Source organism: Solenopsis invicta, chromosome 1 (assembly GCF_016802725.1).
Source record: "Solenopsis invicta isolate M01_SB chromosome 1, UNIL_Sinv_3.0, whole genome shotgun sequence".
Lineage (NCBI taxonomy): Eukaryota > Metazoa > Arthropoda > Insecta > Hymenoptera > Formicidae > Solenopsis > Solenopsis invicta.
Genome location: NC_052664.1, coordinates 23762556 through 23782231, shown reverse-complemented (window position 1 = coordinate 23782231; position 19676 = coordinate 23762556). Strand labels below are relative to the sequence as shown.

Below are 19676 nucleotides of genomic sequence, written 5' to 3'. Positions count from 1 at the left end.
GTTTTACAATACGTCGTATGTCGCTATAGGATGAGTGGCACTTGTCCATGTGTCAATTGGTTAATTTAATATAAAAATTTGTAATTGGTGAATTCAATGGAAAAACTCCACTCACCGACCACTCTGAATGGTTGTAGTTAATGGCGTGTCGCCATTTTCTTTCCGGTTTCAATTTCATCCGTGCTATAAACCCATCTCGTTGTTTTCCTTGTTCGTGATGGTTAAAATCTCACATGTGAGGGGAAGGAGGGGATGCGTTTCGCTGTCTACAAAACTATCTAACTTCAGACGTGACGCCGAGTGCAGTAGTTCGGGTAAAAACATTTTTGTATATGCATAACTGTGCGGCATCGTCTGTTTATTTGCCCGAGTAACTGAATTAAAAACTGAAATAAACAGATCTCGTTTGCGATGGCGTCGGAAGTGCTGAGGGAGCTAGAAGCCGCGGCGCAAATCATTCTGGTGAGTCGTGCTTTCGAATTCTTTTTTTAACTTCCATATAGATTGTCACGAAAGTCGGAGCCTAAACACGATCAGTTGACGAAACAAAGGGATACCACTCACGGATTCTCGCAAAACTCACCGTGTGTTAACGCACATAAAGTCGAAATTTATCAATAGGATAATGTCGCATTTTATCTTGTCCGAGAACTCTTGTTTACATTCATGAAATTCTCTTTTGGGGTTAAAATCTCCGTGATCTCCACGACTCGTTTGAGATATCTCTAAAGATTCAACGAATTTCACGCGTGAACTTTTGCACGCACGCACGTCGCAAGAAGAAAAAAGTGAGGGAAATCGTAATTTATAGATGTTCTTATGGGCGGAATAGGCAGTTTGAACGAGCGTCATATATTTCCTGACATAAGGCACAACAAAATCGTTTCAAGTGTATTAAAGTGCCATGTGTTACGTAATTTCTTGCATTTATTGTTTTAAAGAAGCATGGTTTGTTCTGTAAAAGAGAAACTTGTCAACTGAAACGTTATGAGATTTTAGTAAGTTAAATTCTTAGCAAGTTTGTTAGCTGATTTGAGTGGAATATTAGGCTGAGCTCAAGGAGCGCATTATCAGTGCTATTGTATTATTTTGTCTTTGATTTATGTCTAATGAATGATAAAGAGCATTTTCTTTTCAATAAGAGACACAATATAATACAGTGAATCATTTCTTCTTTGTTTAACATTGAGGATGAAACAGTAAGCATGAAATAATTCATTATGTTACATCGATTGAGTTCCAAAATTTAATGCTAGTGCTAATCTAAAGTTTGCATTACATATAGGACAAGTTTTTAAATTCATTGATCAGTTGTCTTATGTGCAAGTGCAGTTTTTACAGAATAAAGTTGTATTTTTGCATAATACGATTGATCAATCAAAAAATTAAAATCTTTCTCATTTTTTCTTTTCATAAGAGAAAAAAGAGGAAAAATCAATAGCATATTCAATTTGTTAATTCAACTTGATTCTAATTCAATAATTTATTCTTTTAAATTGCTATTTCTTATATAATTTATCTCTTTTGTACTTGAAAAGAATTGACTATTGATTCGGGAGTCAGGTTGAATCAACAAATTGAATATGCCATAAAGGCCATGGCACATAAAAAAACTTAAACAATAAAACTCAGGCAGTAAGCAAATTGATTAATCACAGTTAAAAACTTAAGACATAACATAGTCAGTAACAAATTCGAACTGTTAATTTCCTTACTATTTAGTCTCTGTCTATAATAGGACGAGGGTGAAATGATTCACTATGTTATGTTGTGTCTTTTGCTAGGAAAAATGATAGAATAATAGCCCGTTTCTCACAAGTGAAACACAATCTAATATTTCATACTCAAATTGATATACAAATTTACAAAAGTTTTATTGAAATCACGCTTTGCGAGGTTTTTGACAAGAATGCAGTCTTTGTATGCAGATTATATTAAAATAAATTTTTTTTCTTGATAAAACTATTATACAAAATTTCTTTATGTAAACAATTTAAATTATGTCTGTGTTAAACTATATAATCTCATTTCAATATTTAAAATTTTGGAAATAAAGATATTCTCGAAATAAAAGTGTTCTCTTTTTCTGTATATAAGTTACATTTATTGTTTATAAGTTACATTGATAAATAATTTCGTATTTACGTTACTTTTAGGCGCCACCGAATCTAGTCTCATTAGAGCAGCGTCAATCTGCGGAAGCTGTGTTCTTAAATTTTCGTAAAACGAAGTCGCCGTACAACTTGTGTCAACAAATTTTAGAATCGAGTACTGTAGATTACATATTGTTTGAAACGGCCGGTTTAATAAAGACGGCTCTGATTCAAGAGTGGTCAAATCTGTCGGAATCTGACATTTCTTCTTTACGAATGTATTTGTTACATTATGTTATGAACAAGCCTACGTTAGCGCCATATGTTAGGGCAAGAATACTCCAAGTTTTTGCAATAATGGTTAAGAGAGGTAGCGTGAATGACTTTGGACAGGAGAGAGGTAAAATATTAGATGAAGTAGAACTTTTAATTAAGAGTGGGAACTTACCAAATGTAAGTATACATTGAAGTAAGTACTTTAATATATGAGTACGTTGATTTTTTGTACGACATGCAAAGGAGAGAGAAAAAAGATTATTTTTTTATTTGCAGCAAATTTTGGGGTGCAATATTTTATCTGCGATATTGCAAGAATATGCAACGACTGTTAAATCGTCTGATATAGGTCTGACATGGGAGGTCCATTTTAAAGAGAAGAGACAATTTGAACAAAGCGATATGAAAAAAATTTTCAAGTTTTGTATTGAAATATTAGGTGAATTAATCAAGAAAGACTTTGATGAGTCGACATTACCTCTCGTGAAGTCTTTACTTTCTATCGTGGAAAGTATACTAGTCTGGGGATTTGTTTACGCAAATTATATCCTTTTTTTATAATAATATATTCTAAAATTAATATTAAAACATTACATATATCCTAATGTAAAAATATTGTAAACATGCAATGTCTTGGGGGGGGGGGATACTGAAATTGGAAAGATGGTATGTTGTCCCAACAAATCACGGTCCTGAAATTTAAGAAGTATAATACTATTCCGAAAGATACATAATCTCAAAATCTTAGAGATAAGATTATTCCCCCGGGAGAGATATAAGATTATTAATCCTGAAAAATTATAGATCAAATTTTATTTCTAAAATTTTTGAATTATGATCTTTTGGAAGATTAAATTTGTTTTTTTTTATTGCTACTCTAGACTGCACGAGAACTTCCTTTCTCGCCAAATTTTGCCTAAGTACATATCTTTCACTTTAAGTGTGTGTGTGAAGCTGGCACATCATTTGGTGGAAAATCACAAAACATTGACAGTTCTGAGTTTATTTTCAATAGTTCTACAGTTCCTGATAGATAAAACAAATAGTTCTGGCCTTTAAAGCGAAAAAAACGCATAGGACAAAGTGAGGTGCCAGGTTCACGCAGCACCTCAGTTTGTCCTACGACATTTTCCAGACCGAATTCTTGTAGGATTTTAAAAGATCTATAGTTCTAGATGAGTTCTAGAAAGAGTTCCAGCGTTTAACATAGTTTTTTTATTTTTTTTATTTTTTTCTTTATAAAACATTTATGTTATAATATTATATAATAGAGTTCCGTGTACGAAAAAATATTTTTCCTACAGTTCTCAACATATTAAAGCGCGTTCCGAAGAGTTCCGGGCGATTCCGATATTAGTTAATTAACAAAAAATTAATAACTCCCGAAAAAGTCGATTTTCCGCACATATAGGTGAGGTGCTGGACTTTTTTGAAGAGTTCTGTGTACGAAAAAATATTTTTCCTACAGTTCTCAACATATTGAAGCGCGTTCCGAAGAGTTCCGGGCGATTCCGATATTAGTTAATTAACAAAAAATTAATAACTCCCGAAAAAGTCGATTTTCCGCACATATAGGTGAGGTGCTGGACTTTTTCGAAGAGTTCTGTGCACGAAAAAATATTTTTCCTACAGTTCTCAACATATTAAAGCGCGTTCCGAAGAGTTCCGGGGATTCCGATATTAGTTAATTAACAAAAAATTAATAACTCCCGAAAAAGTCGATTTTCCGCACATATAGGTGAGGTGCTGGACTTTTTCGAAGAGTTCTGTGCACGAAAAAATATTTTTCCTGCAGTTCTCAACATATTGAAGCGCGTTCCGAAGAGTTCCGGGCGATTCCGATATTAGGTAATTAACAAAAAATTAATAACTCCCGAAAAAGCCGATTTTTTGCACATATAGGTGAGGTGCCGGACTTTTTCGAAGAGTTCTGAGTACGAAAAAATATTTTTCCTACAGTTCTCAACATATTAAAGCGCGTTCCGAAGAGTTCCGGGCGATTCCGATATTAGTTAATTAACAAAAAATTAATAACTCCCGAAAAAGCCGATTTTTCGCACATATAGGTGAGGTGCTGGACTTTTTCGAAGAGTTCTGTGTACGAAAAAATATTTTTCCTACAGTTCTCAACATATTAAAGCGCGTTCCGAAGAGTTCCGGGGATTCCGATATTAGTTAATTAACAAAAAATTAATAACTCCCGAAAAAGTCGATTTTCCGCACATATAGGTGAGGTGCTGGACTTTTTCGAAGAGTTCTGTGCACGAAAAAATATTTTTCCTACAGTTCTCAACATATTGAAGCGCGTTCCGAAGAGTTCCGGGCGATTCCGATATTAGTTAATTAACAAAAAATTAATAACTCCCGAAAAAGCCGATTTTTCGCACATATAGGTGAGGTGCTGGACTTTTTCGAAGAGTTCTGTGTACGAAAAAATATTTTTCCTACAGTTCTCAACATATTGAAGCGCGTTCCGAAGAGTTCCGGGCGATTTCGATATTAGTTAATTAACAAAAAATTAATAACTCCCGAAAAAGTCGATTTTCCGCACATATAGGTGAGGTGCTGGACTTTTTCGAAGAGTTCTGTGCACGAAAAAATATTTTTTCTACAGTTCTCAACATATTAAAGCGCGTTCCGAAGAGTTCCGGGCGATTTCGATATTAGTTAATTAACAAAAAATTAATAACTCCCGAAAAAGTCGATTTTCCGCACATATAGGTGAGGTGCTGGACTTTTTCGAAGAGTTCTGTGCACGAAAAAATATTTTTCCTGCAGTTCTCAACATATTGAAGCGCGTTCCGAAGAGTTCCGGGCGATTTCGATATTAGTTAATTAACAAAAAATTAATAACTCCCGAAAAAGTCGATTTTCCGCACATATAGGTGAGGTGCTGGACTTTTTCGAAGAGTTCTGTGCACGAAAAAATATTTTTCCTACAGTTCTCAACATATTAAAGCGCGTTCCGAAGAGTTCCGGGCGATTCCGATATTAGTTAATTAACAAAAAATTAATAACTCCCGAAAAAGCCGATTTTTCGCACATATAGGTGAGGTGCTCTCCGCGCATAAACAATTTATTTTTCAGCAAGTGACATCGAGCACCAAAGTCGCAATTAATTTATTATAATACTACGATGTCTAAGGAACATTTTGATATAAGATTTTTGCGAGCACCAAATTTTCTGACGATCTGGAGAGTAAAGTTAGTACGCGGCACGTGCTCTCCGCGCAAAAACAATTTATTTTTCAGCAAGTGACATTGAGCACCAAAGTCGCAATTAATTTATTATAATACTACGATGTCTAAGGAACATTTTGATATAAGATTTTTGCGAGCACCAAATTTTCTGACAATCTGGAGAGTAAGGTTAGTGCGCGGCGCGTGCCCTCCGCGCATAAACAATTTATTTTTCAGCAATTTGCAGTGAGCACTTAATTTAAAATTGATATATTTTGATACTTTGATGTCTAAATAACATTTTAGTGTATAATTTACAAGCGTCAAATTCGACGATCAGAGGACTGATTTTTTGCACTATCGGACAGGAATTAATAATTATTATTTTATTAATAACTTTGAATCCTGTTGTATTATGATTATTTTCGTTTTCCACGTTATTTTACTACCGAAAACATACAAATTTAGTGGTCTGTAAGTATTGTTCTCCAAGATCGCAATGCTGCGCTCGGTTTATAGTGATGTTTTTTTAAACAATTATTAAGTTTTAATTTTTTTTTAGGGGTTTCTTTGAGCACTAAATTAGCACTAAATTCTAGTGTACTTGTTTTGTGTTTGTGACCACTGTATATATTTTTTTTATTATGGGGGGTTCAGCTTGCCATTAAGCTGCACTCCCATTTTTTTTTTTTAATGCTAAACGGTTTGAGCACCAAAATTCGGACTAGAGTACTAAAAAGCACTAAATTTTTGACCTAGTACGAACTCGATTTTCGCTGGTGGGGGGTCCAGCTTAATAGAGGTGAACTCTTCGAAAAAGACCTCACCTATATGTGCGAAAAATCGGCTTCTTCGGGAGTTATTAATTTTTTGTTAATTAACTAATATCGGAATCGCCCGGAACTCTTCGGAACGCGCTTTAATATGTTGAGAACTGTAGAAAAAATATTTTTTCGTGCACAGAACTCTTCGAAAAAGTCCAGCACCTCACCTATATGTGCGGAAAATCGACTTTTTCGGGATTTATTAATTTTTTGTTAATTAACTAATATCGGAATCGCCCGGAACTCTTCGGAACGCGCTTTAATATGTTGAGAACTGTAGGAAAAATATTTTTTCGTACACGGAACTCTATTATATAATATTATAACATAAATGTTTTATAAAGAAAAAAATAAAAAAAATAAAAAAAGTATGTTAAACGCTGGAATTCTTTCTAGAACTCATCTAGAACTATAGATCTTTTAAAATCCTACAAGAATTCGGTCTGGAAAATGTCGTAGGACAAACTGAGGTGCTGCGTGAACTTGGCACCTCACTTTGTCCTATGCGTTTTTTTCGCTTTAAAGGCCAGAACTATTTGTTTTATCTATCAGGAACTGTAGAACTATTGAAAATAAACTCAGAACTGTCAATGTTTAGTGATTTTCCACCAAATGATGTGCCAGCTTCACACACACACTTTAAGTATATACACAGCACACTAATTCAGCTATAATAAAAAAATTGTCTATTGTCACAATTCTAAAAATGTGGAATTATGATTTTTCAGGATATACTTTTTAAATTTCGGGATTATGACTTTTCAGGTACATTGCATATTCATCCATATTATACAGATATTAATTAGGAGAAAGATTTTAAGGAAGAAATTATAAATATTATAATTCATGCTTTATTTAATTTATATTCCATATTTATTATTAATTAAGTACAGCAAAACAATGTTGTATTTATTTACTATTGAAAATATTTACTATTGAAAAAAATTGGGAAAATTTGAAATTTTTAAGAAATTCCTTTTCTACACTTGAAAAAGGTTTTTTTACGGGATTTTTTTTATTGGTACTTAAGAAATTTTTGGAATTTTTGAAATTTTACTTTTAAATTCTATCTCTTTTTTTATAAAATTATTTTTTTGATTATTTTTTTTGTTAATGTAAGATATTAACAATTGATTAGCAATAAATATGACACATCATTATACGTGTATTCTTGTGTGACTCGAGTTTTTATAAAAAATATCAGCGACAATATGTCCTAAATGTTTTTAATCATTTTTTGAATTTTGTATTACCGGAGCTTGATTTGTATATTGCAGACAGATTGTTACATGCCATTATTTCATATTATTTATTTTTAATATTTTCTAAAATTTTATATTCAAAACTTAAGTTGCATTTTTTGTAGAATTAAAGAATATTAAAAAGCGCGTACAATAAAATAAATTTATTTCAAAACTGTATTTAAAAATTTTATAATCTTACATGATATTCTAAATAAAATTTTTAAAAAATTTAGGGAATTCTGACAGAATTCTTTTACTAAATTTAAATAAAAATACCCTGATATATCAATTCTAAATGTGGGATATGATTATAGAACTAGATACGAATAGCTATAAAGATAGATATTTATGTGGAATACATCACAGTTGTTTATACCTTAACTCCAGTGCACTACCTAAAAGATTACTGAACTTGTGCGAAGTTTATGAAGCTGGAAATAACCCACCACTAAGGTTGCAGCCACAGTGGCAGGATGTAATACTAGATCCAGCAGTATTAGATTTATTTTTTACATTGTATTGGAAAGTGCGCAGCAATCCGCAATTAGCTCACCATGCTATGAATTGTCTGATACAACTGGGAAGTTTGCATGGTAAAGTCCTGAGTGCAGAACAAGTGAAACTGGAATACGTGACAAATTATATCCAGAGATTTTTGAAGCTTGTATCAAGTATTGAGATTAACGATCAAGAGGCAAATGGAATTACCAACATTATTAGAAAGATTAATTATTTCTTTCAAAGTTCATTGAGAATTCTTCCCGGAGACTTATATAAGACATTTATAGAAGAAATAACAAGATTAACGTGCTTATTTATAGAATGTGCTGCACAAGAAGAATCGGTAATTATTGTATTCTACTTAAATTTGTGTCTGAATTTTGACCGAGAAGGTCGCTTTCTAATTTGTTCCTGAACAGAAAAAAATATTAGTATTAAATTAAAATTAAAAAAATATATGCATGTATATTATATTTAATATATTCTAAAAAATATATATTCCGTTTAATAATAAAATATATTTTTGCATATGTACAATAATCTTATTTACTTCTAATTTTATCTTTTTATCTTTTTTTAATGAATTTGATAATCTTAAATTTTAATAAAATATTTTTATTTTAATATTATAATAAAAAGCACAATGATTGTTTTGATAATAATAATAATATTAAACAATTTTAATTGATTTAAAAATGTTGCTATTTTTTATTAAATATATTTTTCTTTCAACTCAGTGAAAATCATTATTGAATAATGAAAATACATTTTTCTTAATAAAATTGCGAGGGGGAATTCACAACCCAAAATTTTGTACACCAATGCCGATTTTTGGCATTGCTGTAAAACACTGCCGACATTTTTGTACACTGCCGACAATGCTTATTGTTAGTCAATGCCTACAATGCCGTCAATCCTATATTAAAATTAAGGTAATGCCATGCAATTATGAACACTACTGCGTGCCCATTATCATACGCCAATGCCTGCACAAGAATTCTAAAGCTTTCCCGAAGTATTCTACACAATTATACAAAAAACTTCCAAAAATTTTATTTACGAACTGTATCTATACATTTTAATATAAACTACCAGAAAGAAAGCAATTATGAAATTGGCTTAAAATATTCTTTTATTTATGTACTTTCGGAATATGCAAGAAAAAATTTTTGTGCTCAACCCCATGATCGAAAAACCGACTCTGAAGTGAGCTCACCACTCCCCAACCACTGACGACAATGCCGTCAATATTATAGGTCACTGCTTACTTTTTTCGGCAGTCCACTGTCGAAATTTTGTACACCAATGCCGGCTGTGAATTTCCCCTCGTAAAATTGTATAAAATTTTTTATGTAATATCTAGTTGTATCTAACGCTGTATAATCACATTTCAATATTTAACATTTCAAAGATGAAGACATTTTCAAAATAAGATTGTTTTTTTTCTGTGCGAATGTCTCTAAAAAATATTTAGTGTAAAAAATATCTTACGTTTATGAAATTACAACCTATGGTAGAAAAATTTAATGTTCATAATCTTTACAGTCACATGCTGATGATTGTTTATACATGGAAGCTATGGAACATATGTTTGATGCATGGTCATGCATGTTATATTCATCATATGTATTTCCACCAGAATTTTGTAAGCAGAGCTCTATTCAAATATTTAATATGTACCTTCGATGTCATTTATCACCTCCGGAGGGTGTGAGAAACGCTGGTGGGAAAAGTCTTAGCGAGGAAGTAGCAGATGTCGAAGTTGATGACAAAGTTAAATTTAAGGATCAGTTACAAATAATTGGTAAATAATATTAGCATATTATATAATCAGTCTAAACGTATTTTATTACGCAGATCGGTAATAATGACATATTTGATATGATGAATTCTAGGAAACTTTGCTAGACAAGTACCAGAACATTCTTTACCTTTATTAGCGCAATTACTCGAAGATCGAATACATAAATTGCGCGATAATCTGAACATATTAGTTGAACAAAATGAATCGTTATCCCGACCCGCTTCTATGGATGAGTTGTACGAAGATTTGCATTGGCTCGTCATGATAACAGGGCATGTTCTTAGCATGGAATCGGATGGTGAGACTGCATTAATACCTTTGGAAATTACGCGATGCAGTATGAAACAGGTTGGTAAAGGCTCACTACAACTTTTACATCTCTCAGGTTAGATATGGAAGTATTCAGTTTTGTTTATATATGCTTTTTTCAGTCTCGAGAGGGAAACGTTGATGTGAATCGTACATTGGAGTTTTTAGTGTCTTCGCAAAATGTACAATCGGATATCAGCAGTTCCACGGACTCGATTGATCGGGTTATTCGATTAGTTACGGGCATTTTCCGTTTGTGCACTATTGAAAAAACTGCTATATCAATACATTTGGAAAATATGCTGAGTCCTGAATTGAGCAGTACAATAATATGGTTTTTACATAGATGGTCGGAGATGTATCTTTTACCAACTGAGGACTATTACTTGGAATTAAGTACTACGCTTTTGCATGCTTTTGGTGAGGATAGTCCTGGTGCGTTATGGGCAATGAATTTTCTCCTGGATAAAGTAATTTGCAACATCAACGCTTTCAAAAGTGAACCAGCGTTAATAGACGAAACTATAAAATTATTAATATCTCTTGTTAATTCGCGATCGAGGTAAATATAACACGCCAAATATACATTTGTAACAGTCATATTAATAATTTGTGTAGGGTCAACGATATTTTTCTGTACAAATTAATAATTAATTAGTTAAGTTTTGAATAAAACTTCACTAGAGTCGAAAATTTTCCAGATGGAATCTAGATGATGGATTTCGTTGAAATTTTTACTGGATATTTTGCGGAAAAAAATACAAGGCATTTGTTTTCTGGTAGATATAGGGTGTTAAAAGAGTTACATATTTTGAGAGCAGGAAGTCGATTGTGCGACACAACTTGATGACAAAATTACAAAAGTGAGCGAATTTACTAGAATAAAAAAAAAATAGACAAAAAATATACTATTGTTATCAAAAATTATAAATTATATATGAGAATGCGATAAATTTATTAAACTTGATTTATTTTGTGTCTAATGGGAGTATATTGAAAAATAAAGTATGTATATAAGAAGCGTGATAAGATTTGGGGGACTGATCAAACTTCGACAATATATTTTTTTATAATTGTGGCCGCATTTTCTTTTAATATAATATTGGATTGAGCTTGACATTTTGTAATACAAATTATATGTACATTTAAATTATATATAATTACATTAAATGTTCCAATTGAATTTTTTAATTTTAATGTTCTCTTAAAATAATGTTCTCTTAAATTTGAAAACTAATTTTTAAATATTTGATATATGTTTTTTGGATTTAAAGTTTAACTTGTGACAATAAAAAAAACGTTTTCCAAATTTCGTCAATATTATGCTGTTCTTTAGAAGTTTAATACAAATCTTTCAGGAATATTTTGTATATATTTCATGTATCGCGTACTTTAACAATTTTATATTATATTCGAAGATATAATCTCTTTATATTAATCTGCTTAGATCAGAGGTCATACATAATAAATAACTCGTTTTTTTGCGTGTTTTTCAGCTTTGAAAGGGAGGGTTATCATAATCTACTACTTTTGCTTTTCATCTTTACATATACATTTTTTTGTGATTCTCTAATTATCCTTATGTCTTTATTTTCAAAATCATTCACTCTGCTTTCAATGTATCACTTTTTGATTTTGATTTGATACAATTCAGAAAAATAAATATGTGTGCCCTAGACAAATTATCGTGTACTTTAACAAGTGCATTACATTTACGACTGCTTTGACAAAATGTTCTTTACGATTTTTAAATCCGCAATTTTTATTCATTTGTGATTTCATTAGGCTTGCAAAAAGTACTATGTCACTTACACAGCTTACACAAAAAGATATAAAATCATTTATTGTATATTACACGAAATTTAATGTGTTAAAGTAATCGTAATAATATTCATCAAAGTGATTTAAAATGTAAATATATCAATTTTTTAGAGCCTCCTGCTTATCGAAATCTGAACAGTTCAATTATATCATTGAATTGACTATGAAAGGGCAGTACGATTTCCCGCAGGTTGTCAAAAGAGGTTTAATGCGTGCGGTGGTTCATGCCGGTAGCGTGATAATGCCCGAGCAGTATTACTGGTCGCGAACTCTAGAAGTCTTGCAGAACAGATTCACACAATTAATTTCTAGTGACAATTTTATGACATCCTACCACGAAGAACAGATTAAAGTTCAATTCATAGATATATTAGAATCCTGTATAGGTAATGTGTGAAATATTTATTTAAATTTTTGTGATCAATAATGCGTATATTTTATCTTAAAACTTTATTTGCGTAATCAGTATCTTATTTAAATAGGTGTCGTACAAGGTGCTGAAAGTCCGATAGTTACACCTGTGTATCAATATACTTTCCCTATATTAGCCGAACTTCCAAAAATGTTATCTTTGTATCATAATTATCAAGATATAGTGCAGCTGATATTAGAACTATTTAATGAATATACAAAAATTCTATTTTTCTTACCGAACGTAAGTTTTTATTATTTACATAAGCCATCTCGTAATTAATCCTAACATTTTGATAATAATCTTAATATATCGTTGCATTTTATTTTAGGTTGATAGCTTGCGTGTGTATGAAACTTGTATGCAAGTGATGGAAGCGTATGCTCGCTGTAATACTCACCGGGTTACTGTAGACTCGACGGCGGAAGAGGACAGTTTTCAAGATATTCTATTACTTATGCGATTATTGACCAATTTATTAATTAAAGACATATTTAATTTAAATCAGGAAACAAACCAATCGACTAATCAATCGACTAACCAGTCTACGTCTGCAGCACCGGTTGCCGAACCTATACCATCTACTGAAGTTTTTCTGTATGGCTTAAATATAATTATGCCTATGATGACATTGAATTTGTTAAATTTTCCATCGCTATGCCTACAGTAAGTATAATTATATCTTAGCAAAGATATACATATAACATGAGAGATATACATTTAATTTATGCAGTAAATTAAGTTATATTAAAATTAATTACATTAAAATAAGTTCTATGTATATAATTCTTAAATTTTTGTTATTAGTTTAATTATATTTTTTGAGGAATGTTTTCAGTCTTAAAATAGTTTCTATATTCATTGTAACACAACATTCTATCATCACACTAATATTTCATACTTAAATGTTTGGTTTTCATAGGTATTTCAAAATGATAGCATTTGTCTGCGATTTATGTCCTGAGAAAATTTGCGACCTATCTGTTAAACTGCTACAACAGCTTTTAGCGTCAGTAGAATTAGGTTTATACTCGTTCGGTAATGAAGTAGCCGGCCTTTGCTGTGATACAATCCAAGTCTTAACCAAGCATATTTGGGATGAAACTGCACGTCGTCAACAGCCGCGCAATGAGATAATGGCACCTTTTCTGAACGTAAGTCTTTACAAACGACTGAGCATATTATACGTGTTTTAGACTACAATAATTATTGAATTTCTTTTTTCAGTTACTGATAACTCTCTTTTTGTCACATCAAATGGATTCAGATCTGATCCCGAACGCTAGTACGCCTCTCTATTATCTTATATGTTGTTATCAAGAACGGTATCAGCAACTCATACAGAATATTGTGTCCACTCAAACGGATCCAGAAGCAGCACAAAGATTAGCGAATGAATTTACCGCACTAACCCAGGGTGTGAACTTAGATAATGTAACTAATCTCGATCTTCGTTCTCAAAGAATGAAATTCAAAGAAAATTTTGAAAAATTTGTCGTGAGCGTTCAAGGATTCTTAAGGGTTAAGTAAAATAGGAAAATTAAAATGTAAATAAACAAAAATAAAGGTTTTATTTAAACAATACACGCATGAAATTAGATGTTATATTGTATTGTTTAAATCTTGTTATCATTTGGATTTTTAGAAATTGGATTTTTATTGTACGTTTAACCGTATAGTTAGTTTCACGCTTCAATTTTTTTTTTAACGATGATTAACTGTCAGTTAATGATTTTAACGAATTTAGTTAATGATCTATCCGCACAAGAATCAAATTAGTTCAGTTCATCCTCGTTTTAAACGGCATAAATAAACTCGATTAACCGTAATGCATACGATAAGAACTTTTCACATATGAGTAGTCGATAGGTATGTAAAAGTAACTATGTCCAAGAATATAAAAACGTTAAATATTAGAATTTTTGGATTCCGTAGTTTCTTGATTACGAGAATTTTCTTGATTACGAGAATTGAACATTTAAAATTTGCAAAAATAATTAATAATCAAATCAAATAATATAAAATTAACGGAGAAAAGATCTTATTGAGCTTGAATGAGAAAAATTATATAAGTTTTCAATTTCGTAAAAAAATTTCATGGATTTAATGACTTTTGCCAAAGGGCTACTCATATAGATGTTATTGCAAAAAGGACTTACATTAAGCATATAAGCTTTTTATTGACCGATTTATTACACGTTACCACTTACAGTGAGCCTAGCGAAATATTCGAATAACCATAATATAATATTTATAATAAATATTTATAATAAATACTAGTTACAGCATCGATGCACGTTTCCGATAGCAAACGGTCAAACGAAAACGTTATTTCGTAACGGATATCCGGTTACCTTACAAACAAACACATGAACTTATATACTTGGTACAGATCGCATTGCGTCGTTAGCCATCCCATCATCGTGTCGTCTCGCGGTGATCCACGAATGTTTCACAAAGGAATGCTTTATTAAAGTAACATTAAATTTATTTATATCTTTATATAATTTATACTTTGTGTTATATATATAAGCGAACGTGTCCTCTCGCGCTCTCTCACATACTTTCTCCTTTCACGCATTTCCACTCGGGTCCTCTTTCTCTCTCTCTCTCTCTCTCTCTCTCTCTCTCGCGCTTTTTCTTCTCTTTCCCTGTCTTTCAGTCTCTTTTACACTCTCATTCTCGCCATGTCCGTTTCTTTTTCTTATATTTCATCTAATAATAACAATGATTATTAATCTCTCCAACGACTCTTAAATGCGATGTAAATTCCTTTCGTAATATACGCACTTCTCTTTTCGTCCTTTCTCTTTCACCTACTCCTCATCGTGTACATCACTTTGCTCTTCGGCATAGTCGATAGAGAGTCTAGAGTTCAACTTATATATTTATGCATTTATTTCTCGATACATCATACGGTGGTGTCATTAACAAAATAAAACTATCAGATAACTACAACAGTCAGCAAGCGAAAACGGATAATCGGTGGCGGGGCGTTTACACTCGGGTGTGAAGCCGCGATCGAGAATCGTGTGTGAGCGATCGGAGAAAAATGAAAAAAAAATATAATCGGCCTCTCAGGATCAAACGCGCGAAGCGCCTTTATGACTAGAATCAAGCGAGGAATTCATGATTGTTTTCCGTTAAATTCCGATATCGACTTACACGTCGAGACCATCTTTCCTCTTAGACAATCTTGGTCGGAATCTTGTCCCTTGAGAGACATCATCAAGGTACACGAAATCGATGGACCACTTCGATGGAAGGGCAACATTTAAAGAACATTTCGCACTTACGAAAGGAGCTCGAATGAGGTTCCCTATCGAAAGAACAGTAACTAAGGAGTACGATAACACTTGGGTGATAAAGAGTATTATGTAGAACTTATACCGAACCGCAGACGTGCTCCCAAGTAGCAATCGCGGAATGTGAAGAAGCGATATAGAGTCCACTATATAATTACAAAATATGTGTACACGTATACCTTCAATTGTACATGGGTGTTTACTCCCCAGTAAACAAAATGTTAGCGGCATGCTAATAACTTGTCAGAAAATTCTGCGACAGATCAACTGTATCCGCATTGTTTGTATTCTGCTAACAGAGCTTGCCGACATAATAGAATAATAGATTATAGAAATAGCAAATTGTTAGCAAAACCCGAATAAAATTTATCATTTCATAATGATTTCGAATTTTACTCGGCTTTTGTAATCAATTTACTGGCATTTTGCTGAATAAATGGCAGATATTTTGCAAAAAAATCTGCCCAGTAAACAATTAACAATAGCAGTTTGTTAGCAGTTTGTTAGCAGATTCGAGTTGAGTATTATTTATAGATATTGGCATCAATTGCATTTATGTTGAGCTTGTGTTCTGCTAACAGACTCTACTGACATAATCTAACAGTAAATTTCAAAAACCGAGTAAGATGTTATTTCATAACTATGGTTGCGTTCGGTAGAAAAATCAGTTTTGAAACTGTAAGATTCTTTAATTGGTTCTTACCCTTAGTTCCTCATAGATCTAAATGTATAAACTAATTACATTAAAGAATCTTACAATTTTGCAATTGCAATGTTACTTTTTCTGCTTAACGTAGCCAATTTAAATTGAATATATCATTTAAATGCTTACAAAATTCTGTTCGGTTTTTGCAATCAATATAATATTCCATTATATCTCTGCTGACATTTTGCCAAGAGAATTGGTAGCAGTCGTTTTACAAAATCTTTTTTCGATAGATTTGGTGATGTGAGCAATGGAGAATGTATTCGATAGGACGCAGCCAAACAAATCGGGTTTTTGCTGTGCATGAAATATTTCAGTACTACATGTCAACCATCGTGAAAGGCTATATATATATATAATATATATCAAGAGAACGAGTCCTTCTTCGATTATATCTCGAATTTGGACACCGCAGTCGCATATATCGTGAGTTAATATCAAAGTTGTTGAGAGTTCTCCGTCATGAGAGGTGCACGGTAGACACATGTATTTGTAAAGCCGCACCCATTATTCAAAATTTGTTACACGTAAGAGAAATTAGTAAAAGCCTCGGAACAATCGTCTATCGTTTTATTAGAGGAAGTTTTCAATTTTGGGTTATCGAATTTTAAACATCGGACTACCGTTCATCTTTTGTTTCTCTCTGGAGAGGAAAGGAATTGGAGAAGCTGATCGTTCGCTTTTAAGAAAATTGGATCAAATGATATAATTTTTTTCTGTAATTTTAACTTCTTAAAAAAAGTTTTTGTCTTTATATATTTTCAATTTTGTTTCATTACATTCAAACTGCAAGTGAATAAATTCGATAATCCAAAATTGAATATTTCCTCGTGGAGTCATTAATTATGTTTGTCGACGCGCATTCCTTACAGACAGGTCCAAAGATGTGCATGCCGTACCTACTACGTGGCGAATGTCTTCGAGGAGCTTAAACTCTAAGTAGACATGAAAACACGGTGTGTCTGAGTGTGACGTTTATATCCATAGATTAGCGTAATTTTTATCTATTTTACTTGCTGCGAAATACGAAATGCGAAAACCCCCAAGCTTCGTCCTAGCTTCGTATCAACGTAGGTCTCGATCGATTATAAATGGAAAATTTCTTACGTCATCTTGCCGACCGTGCCGCTTGCCGACTACGCGCAACTATTCGTGTTTCGAAGAAGTTTTTGCAGTAATACTATTTTTCCGCTTATTAGAATATTAATTTTCTTCAATGAAACACTGTCGCAACGACGATAACAATCCGAGACTTCATTAAGATTTGCAGTTTGTCTTAAAATTTGCAGTTTTTTGCTTTTTCTCTTTATTTCGATCTTTGTTAATAATATTTTTATATACGTTATAAACTTGTATTAAAATGCATTCACATATGCTTTCTGACTTAAAGAAAAAAATGTGGTTATAAGTCTCATAATTCCACATTAAAATTGTAACAAAATTTCATACAAATTGTTATTATCGTTGCAAGATTTCTATTATTTTTGAACAAAGATTCTTAGAAACAAAGAGTTACAAATGCTTAGTTATTGTTTGTGTATTCGATTTGTTCTTAAAGACTTTCGTTTTTTGCACCTCTTTGCTTTTAAACTCTTTATCCATTTATACAGTTAAAGCTGTCAGGTAGCTGCCAGGTACTAAAAAATTTGCGCAGAAAATTGCAAATATGTTAAGACAGGATAAAATTACTCTGTATCAAAAATAACAGCGTGATGCAATGCAAAAAAACGTCTCAAACTATGTTAAAAAAATATTTTATGAATTTAATGCACCTAAGGAGTGATGATTCTCTTCTTTTCTCTTACTTTCGTCGCCTCTTAGTCTTTATATCTTTTTCATTCCAATGCAAAATTATATAGTGTTACTTTGAAGCAATATTATCCCATCTTACAGTGCGCATTGCAACTAAAATTACGAATCCTTAATTAAGAAGATAAAATCTTCATCGAGCGACGGCCGATCGATTGCGTGTACAGCAGCGTGTACGACCTTTCATATGGAAATTGGATAGTCAGTATCGGTATATGTGTAATCTACTTGATCGAGTAAAAGAAAACGAATAGTGAACGGAAAAAAATGGAAATGTAATCTTCATAGAAAATCGTCTCTACTCTTTTAAACGATCATCACGATGCTAAAATGCTTAGATAGAGTACTATCTTAAACGGATCTTAACGATTTGCCTCTGAATCATCTTACAAAATGTTAACGCTCCTTTTTTTTCTCCGTCGTAATAATCTTTCGCGTACTAAGCGATCGATAAGCTTGCGTATGAAATTATTAATATCTTGTCTCTTGTTTATTTCGTTTTCTCTCTCTTTCTCTCTTTATATTGTTCTCTTTCTCTCCCTCTCTTTCTCACTTTCTCTTGCATACTTCCTCTTCTATAGATATATCTATAACGTGTATTTCTTACCCGATTTTCAGTGATCGTCTTAGGAATATGTTTATTAGGCATAAATGCATTTTCTATTTTCCTCGCACGTCGCATAAATAAAGAATACCACATAATTTCGTTATATGTTACGCGTTACGGAATTGAAAGTTCAACGAAAACATTCGCACGCTCGTGTGTGCGCGATCTCGTCTCGTCGACGTGGGGAACACTTCGAAAGTGAGTTCGAAATGTACGGAGAGACTCAAAAACGAATTTTTTCCAGTATAACCGAATGCATTTGTACGCGCATTTGTAACTTCTTCGAAAGACGAGCACCATCTTCTTTTCCTTCTTTTTTTCCCGCTCTGACTGCCTTACAACGTGCTAAGGGGACGCTGTATAAAGTAAAACGTCGATATTATATGCTGCCGATCATGGATAGTCTCAAGAGACGTCTCCAGCCGGTCAATCAAAGATCAGCGGGAAACGAAAGTTACAGAAGTCTTGGGACTCTAAGGCCGAGTGTGACCAATACAGCATTCTTTCCGACGCCTTCGCTATTGCACTCGTTACCCCGGCCATAGTGTCGACCACTCACTTGGTCTGATTGCTCTGCTGTTCCAACTGCGGTGTTATGCCAATTGGCGCACCGTTGCTTAAATTCGGAGCAGCCGGACTTTTGCGGGCAAGCTTTGACCTGTGACAGAGTAATAAACAAATATTCCATCTATCTATTGTTCCCATAATTTGCGTATATCAAGTAATAAGTTTCCAAGAGATAATTAGTTGCGCGAGAGTTTTGATTCGTATTAAAGTAAATGGGA

The 19676-nt window shown here is 32.7% G+C and overlaps 2 protein-coding genes across 19 annotated transcripts in view; one reads left to right on the top strand and one right to left on the bottom strand.

Moving 5' to 3' along the window:
• The first annotated feature begins 196 nt into the window (after positions 1–196).
• On the top strand, positions 197–15528 carry LOC105193308 (exportin-4). 3 transcript variants are annotated; one of them, XM_026131348.2, is made up of 13 exons: positions 197–314; positions 400–462; positions 2157–2546; positions 2646–2913; positions 8010–8461; positions 9664–9922; positions 10014–10270; positions 10354–10793; positions 12164–12438; positions 12535–12707; positions 12796–13130; positions 13387–13618; positions 13692–13994. In XM_026131348.2, exons 2-13 carry the CDS (start codon positions 412–414, stop codon positions 13992–13994), a joined length of 3435 nt encoding a protein of 1144 aa, XP_025987133.2. In that variant the 5' UTR covers positions 197–314; positions 400–411. The 3 variants fall into 3 exon arrangements, with proteins under 3 accessions (XP_025987133.2, XP_025987135.2, XP_025987136.2); XM_026131350.2 differs by lacking the exon at positions 197–314 and having other exon boundaries at positions 412–462; positions 13692–15528; XM_026131351.2 differs by lacking the exons at positions 197–314; positions 400–462 and having other exon boundaries at positions 2332–2562; positions 13692–15528.
• Positions 14625–19676, bottom strand: part of LOC105193277 (kinesin-like protein unc-104) — a 32752-nt gene continuing 27700 nt past the window's right edge. For 13 of the 16 annotated variants that reach the window (XM_026131331.2, XM_039454444.1, XM_039454429.1 and 10 more), the window contains one exon: positions 14625–19549. In XM_026131331.2, coding sequence (XP_025987116.1) covers positions 19447–19549 — 103 coding nt within the window. In that variant the 3' untranslated portion in view covers positions 14625–19446. The remainder of the gene's footprint in view (positions 19550–19676) is intronic. The other 3 variants (XM_039454436.1, XM_026131341.2, XM_039454434.1) reach the window with 1 other exon arrangement.

Bases quoted from the DNA above. Each gene is read 5' to 3' on its own strand.
- LOC105193308 (XM_026131350.2), top strand. From the start codon at position 412: ATGGCGTCGGAAGTGCTGAGGGAGCTAGAAGCCGCGGCGCAAATCATT. The intron at 12,439-12,534 runs GTAATGTGTGAA...TTATTTAAATAG, and splicing joins TATATTAGAATCCTGTATAG to GTGTCGTACAAGGTGCTGAA. The intron at 13,131-13,386 runs GTAAGTATAATT...TGGTTTTCATAG, and splicing joins TTTCCATCGCTATGCCTACA to GTATTTCAAAATGATAGCAT.